Source organism: Berghia stephanieae, chromosome 1 (assembly GCF_034508935.2).
Source record: "Berghia stephanieae isolate SIO BIC M18660-M18661 chromosome 1, UCSD_Bste_1.3, whole genome shotgun sequence".
Lineage (NCBI taxonomy): Eukaryota > Metazoa > Mollusca > Gastropoda > Nudibranchia > Aeolidiidae > Berghia > Berghia stephanieae.
The window spans coordinates 53,538,509-53,546,008 of NC_088360.1; the positions used below are offsets into that span (position 1 = coordinate 53,538,509).

At 34.3% G+C, this 7,500-nt stretch overlaps 1 protein-coding gene across 1 annotated transcript in view; it reads left to right on the top strand.

Moving 5' to 3' along the window:
- The first annotated feature begins 3,259 nt into the window (after window positions 1-3,259).
- The window catches only part of LOC144977627 (uncharacterized), a 6,678-nt gene continuing 2,437 nt past the window's right edge, over window positions 3,260-7,500 (top strand). The window contains exons 1-3 of the mRNA XM_078923043.1: window positions 3,260-3,599; window positions 4,481-4,626; window positions 5,239-7,500. The exon at window positions 5,239-7,500 is cut by the window's right edge and continues 2,437 nt beyond it. Coding sequence (XP_078779169.1) covers window positions 3,494-3,599; window positions 4,481-4,626; window positions 5,239-6,057 — 1,071 coding nt within the window. The 5' untranslated portion in view covers window positions 3,260-3,493 and the 3' untranslated portion in view covers window positions 6,058-7,500. The remainder of the gene's footprint in view (window positions 3,600-4,480; window positions 4,627-5,238) is intronic.

Consider the following 7,500-nt stretch of genomic DNA (forward strand, 5'->3'; position numbering starts at 1 on the left):
TCTTGTTCTTGTTCTTCTTGTTCTTGTTCTTCTTGTTATTCTTCTTCTTTTTCTTCTTGATCTTGTTCTTCTTCTTTAGTTTTGACATAAACATTTTGAATATTGCAAATATTGCTCTAGTCATATATTGTATTTTTGAAAATTAAAATTATACTGCAGTTAGATGTGGCATTATGTTAGGCATCTTTTAAAGAAATCACCACTATCAATATCTCGAACATTTCTTTTTCTGTCTTTTGTTTTATTTTTTGGCACCATCTAAATGGTTATTACACATAGAACTTATAGAATAACTGCCTCACTCTTACATAAAATTTTAATTCGTGATATGTAAATATGTGTTTATAGACGTCTAATTGTGTTTGTGACATTGTCACTGACAAATATGTTATCTCATTGATTTTTTTAGAGCTTAACTCCCGCAAACAAAAGAAAGATCTTTCTTTCGCCATAATTTTGTATCACTTGTGAATAAATTCAATTATCAGATTATTACATAAATCAGTTTACATCAAATTCAACATCACTTCCTGAAGTAAAAGAACTCAATTTTAATTTATTCCCTAATTTGAAACGTGAATCGCCTTTGGAATCCAAATTAATTCCCGTTTCTGCAGGTTTTCCTGTATTTTGGTGAGAATAGTTTGCTTGCTATGTTGGATCATATTACAATGTACTTTTTGCCAATTTGAATATGACTTAGCTACCCACTTATGGCTTGATAAACATAGGTATGGCTTTTTAAATAATAGCAAAATGAGGATTCTTATCCGGATCTTTATTGAATCTGTTGCAAGCGCCGTACAACCCTTAAAATCAAAAAATCTGAAGCTCTAGCTAAATGCAGCTACTGGACTCTGAGGTCGACTATGAATATGTTGTAACTTTTCAACATTATATCTGTATTTAAATTCTTTTTTTTTTTTTTGGTCATGTTATGACACAAATCGGTGACTTGTCAACTCAAAACATTAATAGATATAAAAATTTTGATGCCGTAAATAATAAATGAACAAAAAACAATTATTACCAAACATGTTGTATGAATTAAAAGTTGAATATTTTCTTGGCTGAAGCACTGGGGTTTTAATACATTTTTATTCAACTAAAATTGAATACGTATTTCTCACCTAACCTCTGAAGACAAAATTAAAAAGAGAGGAAATCAAACTAAGTACTGGTTTCCAATATTTTGATATGTCAATCTTATTACAAACCACTCTCTATTGAGATTTTATGGATTCAAAGGGATCCTATATTTGATCTTAATACATTTCTCCATACCAGCGTTGACATTTTAAAAGTCGTCTTGAGGAACCTTTGTCAACTTTTTAATTTGCCTTCGTTTATTGTTGCCATTTTTTATACTATTGATGTACATGAGTATGGATGCTGTATTAAAATTGAGAACTCAACATTGTATTCTTAGATTTGAATTTAAAGATTCACGTGTTCAATTTTTCATTCTTGAATTCTTTAGGATGGGGAAAGGGGGGGGGGGGGGGGGAGGAGAATTGTGCTTCTCCAGCTGACTGTTGTGTTCCACGTTTGTTCTCATCTTTCCTATTTCTTTATTTTTCCCCGGATGGGGTCTTCTGACCTCCCATGGTGGAAAGAGCGGTCACTCACTGTGTCTTTTATCTCTTATCTCTTTCCCTTTCCATGTTGCTCTCTCATGGTGAACAGGTCACTTGCTGTGTCTTCTATCCCCTATACATATATGTTTTATGAGTTGCTTTCTGTCCTTGCCTTTGTCTTGGAATGGGTTTACTTGGTTCCGTCCTGATCCTCTCCGGAATCCTTGGCTGAGAGGGAAATAGTCAAAAGTATGCAAGGATTTTCATTGTAAATCCTCTCTCTTTTATGGACTGATCGTTACATTTTTGTGTTGAAAATATCTTTTAAACATTTGAATGAAACTTTTAGGTACATTGATGGTATGCTTTTGGAATTTCTTGGATACTTTAATTTTTTCACTATCCCATTTCTTTCCTTTTTTTTTATTACTGGCGCTGATATAACCTAACTGTTTTGCAAGCGCCATGAAACCCTTTTTCTGGATTGTGATTGCTTGGTGTTTTTTCCCTGGTTATGTCCGAAATCTTTAGCTGGGAGGGAGACTGTCAAATGTATAGTACCCTTTTAAAGAGATATTTTATTCCATTGTTAATCATCTCACTGTTATTGTTGTGTGGTCCTATCATTATTAGTTTTGGATGGTTGGCTTGGTGGTCTTCAGATTGGAAGGCACAGGGCTCGATTCCTCCTCTGAGCTGCGTATAGTTGAATCCTTAGAAAAGCTCTCTACTCACATTCTCTCACCGTACTCAGGTGTACAATGAGTACATGGCTCTTAACAACGTTGTTTCTGTCCGAAAAAATTGTATTAATGCCTAACCGGCAACTTGTTGATGTTGGCATGGGACCCATTATAAAGCCCTTAGAGGGTGCTTAGTGGATACTGCGCTATTATAGTATAATATAGTGATCAGAAGTAATTTTATTTTGTCGACCCCAGGAATGTCTTGGTGGATTTCGTTCTATGCCATGCATTAATCTTGTGAGTAGCATTATGTGTATAGTAACATGCTATGATAGGGACACGATATGATGGTGTATACATCTACTGATAATTTGCATAAGACATCTTTTTTTCCTTTAATATTCATTGTGTTAACCATGAATTCAAAAATTTGGCCAGAAAACTGGTCCTTCAAATATCGATCGATTTAAATGAATTCTTTTGGCAAAAACTCTCAAACCTGGGACCTCACATGGGTCCTTTAAATCGATGAATATGTGAAGGAAGAGTTTTCTAGCCAAATTTTTAAAAGCATGTTTTACTAGAGGTAGACAGTTAATAGGTTAACAAAAGGTACCACAAACTGGCCTTAATTATCGGCGACAAATCGGTCGGTGGACGAGTAAAACGGCAAAATCCGATGTTTTAAAATGCAATTTTTGTAATTTCCCGTCACTGCTACGTTGGTGAATCTTACATCAATGTAACCGTCATTAAATTCTCTTTACAATGAACTTATTTTTTATTGAATTAACAGAACATGGCATAGTTATTTTTATTGAAATGTGTCGCTTGTCATTTCCGTCAAAATGCGATTTCTGAAGCCATGTCGCGTCAATTTCAAATTACCTATATTTTTCTAAATTCGTTTACTCCATCATGAGTGATCCGATTTTTATGCGGTTTGTTTCGTTAGAATCGGATTGAGTTTTTGTACAACCGGATACCTCTTTCATTTCCTTCCTCCAGGTAGAGCGATCGTAGCTGTAGGGTGAACACGAGCGTCTTAGGTTTTTGAATGTTTATTCCGGCATTTTTGAAAATAATGATTTCAAACAAGAACCAATGTAATCCTGATTATATGCTCTAAAAACCTGTATAGGTTTTAAGGATGTACTGATTATCATGATCCGGTAATCTTAAAAAATGTGACCCCACTCCAACTGGACGAAAGGCCGGCTGTCCGCCGTTATGGCTGATCATCAACCCGACAGTGACACTCCTGTCAACAATGCATCGGTTTGTCTTCAAGACGGACAATTGGACCCAGCAATTACAATTCCAAATACAATTATACGTAAGTATATCTATATAATATTTTGGTTTTCATTTGTATCAATGTTTGAGCTAGTTTTTTAAATATTTAAATTTAAATTCTGTTGTCCCAGTCAAGTCAGCCAGGGTTTCCTTACGACTACGAACTTTAACCCTTCATTTATTAATCTTATTGGTTATTAAACATACATTTGGTGTTATTTAGTAATAATGGGTTGTAGTCTTTATCTTTTTATACCAATTTAACTGTCTCTGTGCTTGTGAAATATAGGAAAATGACATTCTAAATTTATCTAGGTCAAGTTCTATTTTTAACTTAAGTTTATAATGGAGGGTTTCCCAGTGTGTGTAATGTAAACAAGATCATTTCTGAGGATTTTAGTTATCTTGTCTTTCTCATTTAGATTTGTTTTATTCTCTGTAATGTGTTATTTACAAATGTTTGTTATTGTTGCATCCTGTATATTTATCTTGGTAAATTTGTGTCTTGTTTTGGTTTATTGTTTATGTTTATCTTATCCAAATCGTTTTGGTTTAGACAGTTTAAGTAAGTTGAATTGAAACTCTGGACAATTTTTTAATGTACTACTACAATCCTTTAGTTTAGCTAATCCATTGGTTATCATGAGCTCCAAATTGTGATAGACAATTAGGCGATCTGGCAAAGCTCAAAATACCAATCCATTGTGGCTCCAACTCCAGTAGAAATGTTGTTTCGATAGAAGCCTGACTGTTTGCCTCTACCGTGTCTGGGATTTATGGAATGTTGCTTCACGTTAGTCAGCACATAAACCTTTAATATCTAAACATTGACCATTGTTGAGTGGAGTGAATGAATTGTTTACCTAACCACTTCAAACTTAATCTTTAGGCTAACACTTTTATGCTTGCTTTACTCTACAGAGGATGAAAGTTACACCATTCTTAAAAGCATCTTTCTTATGGAGGGTAGAGGAAGGAGACCAACAGTGCCTGCATTGACCTTGACTAACAAAGTTTTGGTTCAACTGTCAGCTTTAAGGGAAGAAGCACATGCATCATGGAATTTGGTAAGTAGTATTTTTCTCTCCTGTCATTTGTGAAACCCTTTTAACCTGTAAGTTAGTTTTTTGGAACTCGATTGTGCATCATTTATTGTGATGTAATCGTATGACTTAAGGCTCTGAGCCTGACCAAATATGTTGATTGTGGGTTCGAGTCCTACAGGGCTGCCACGAAGACTATGATTTAATGCAACAAGCTGCTTGGTGATAACTTGAATCTTATGCCCTTTGTGTTAGATGTCTGTTGCCAAGGAAAATGTAAGTGGTTTAAAGAGCATGTCACTGCATGACAATGTGGGATATGCACAGAGTAATCGTTTATTTATGTTTCTTGATCCACTGATAGTGACATACACCATATATTTATCTTCATTCAAATTTCTGGTGATGTGATTTTATCATGTATCAGGAGCAGATTTTGCCCTTTTTATATTACGATTCACATGAATAAAATCTTTATCACTATTTATTTACTGGCATTTGTTTCTTCGCACAGTCTACTAATCATATTTTGAAATGTATCTTCGAAGATTCATGGTGAGATGCTTTTGATTTTGTTTACTTTTAACTCAACTCCTATCCGTGATATTTATATTATTTCATTAAATTCTCCCACAGGTCTTGACGTGGTTTATGAAGATTTTTCCGGATGAAAGAATAACTGAAGCGCAGTTACAGTACAAGATTCAAAAGACAGTCTCGTCTTATGATAGTCTGCCCGACAACATTGAGGAACTTGCTAAGTTCTTATCCATGTCTGCCCAGGAAAGTATTGTCCCCGATCACCTGACCAGCATTGGACTTAACAAATCTATTCTTCTCGATGAAGTGTCTAAATATTCTCCACCTGTTGGATTTACACCAACTGTAAACACTATTCTTTCCTTAGAAGTTGTTAAAAACAAAACAGGATTAGGTGATTCATTTTTGATAAGATGGATTCAGGCCCTTTGCTGTGATTCAAATCCAACTCCATCACAAGTAAAACAACAGCTTGTGAAAGCAAAAAAGGATAAGTTAAAACTAAAGCATAAGCCGGATAAACTTGCTGACCTTCTTGCCAGACGACTGTTTGACAGTGGAACTTCGAATACTATTTCTACTACAAAGTCTTTACCTGTTACTGTTGTTGAATGTAATCATAATTATGTACATGAAATGAAACTACTGAAGATGCACTGTGATAGTTTAAGAAAACAATGTGATGAGTTTAAGAATGTAATTACTGAATTGGAAGGTGAGAGAGATATGTTAAAGGAGAGATTGTGTTTATCTGTAAAAGAAAAAGTGATTGTTAAAAAAAAGGTAAGAATGTTGGAATTCAATCAACAACCATTCCTTTGTTTAAAGTTGCTCAATTTCAAGCTATGCTTGAGGAGAAAGATAAAATTATTGATTCTGTTAAAAGTGAGAGAGATGACATGGAACATAAAATGAATTTATTGAAAAAAGAGAAAAGGGCTGAGCAGCAGTTAAAGTCAAAATATAAAAAAGAATTGGATGATTTTAGAATAACTGTCACCAGTATTTTGGAGTTAGAAGCTGAACACAATGATGTTAAGTTGAGAGATTCTAGATATAATCAGTTTTCTGATGATGTTAGACTTACCTGTATGTCACTCATGGGTGAAGCCAATGTCGCTGCCCAACATTGTAGCTTAGTTATTCAAATTGTTTCTAAATATTTATTCAAACGTAATTTTGATCTTTCTTTGTTGCCTTGTGCATCCACAGTACTTAATTTTGCCAGTGAAGCAGCTCATATTGCTCATCATCATGTTGTCGATGAAATTAATAAAACAGATCATTTTACATTTGCCACAGATGGCACCAGTCGTGATAAAAAGCATTATATAGAGCGACATATAGTTTTAGATAATAAGTTATCATTGTCTTTAGGATTTTCTGAAGTAGCTTCTGATAATGCCCAGACCCTTCTAGAAAAAACCATTGAAATTTTTGATGATATGAGCCAAATTTATTCTTCTACCAACAGTTCAAGTAAAGATAACATATTTAAATCCATTATTACTAAAATGAAATGTATTATGTCATACAGGGCATCTGTGATGAAATGTTATGGTAAAAAGTTAGCAGCTTATAAGAATGATATCCTTGGTGAAGACAGTACTACACATTTTCTTTTTTGTAACGCCCACTTTCTTCTGGGTTTGGTGAAAGCGACAGAGGATGCTTGTAGTAAAATTGAGAGTGAGGTGGGAAAATTTGGAAGAGATTTGAATTCTTCTTTTCAACGATTTGCCAATGATGAACAAAATGCAGCCTTTAGACTTATCAGGTTGACATCAGATGTTTTGGGACCAAGAGGTGATGAAAAAAATGGGAGTAGGGAGGAGTGGCTTGCCTTTTGTTCATCAATTGGTAAATCGTCGAAATTTACGAGTTTCCGCTCGAACAGATTTAATAATTTGTTTGAGAATGCATATGCCATTATATTTCATTATCATGACATTAAATCTTTCCTTACTGACTATGTTACTCATTCAAATTTGAAGCTGCAGAGTATTTTTCTCGATCTCAATGATGATGGACTTATTTCAATGATCACAGCCATTGCTTTGTTTTCTAAACTTTTCACAACCCCATTTTGGCGGTTGATGAATAGTGATGTCCCTTATGGACAATTTCCTAAGTATGTGAAATTGATGAAAGACTTTTTAGATCAATGGAAATCCGAAATTTCATTTTCTCTGTCATTTGTATTTGATGATTCGTTTTGTAACAATGATGATCATGACCATGTTTTGACTGATGTTATATCTTCCTCCATGAAATGTGATAATAGTTTGTTGAAGTCAACGTACATTGAAATTTTAAAAGAGTCTGAAATTGTTCTTAAGCGTCAGCTTGATGACTTTC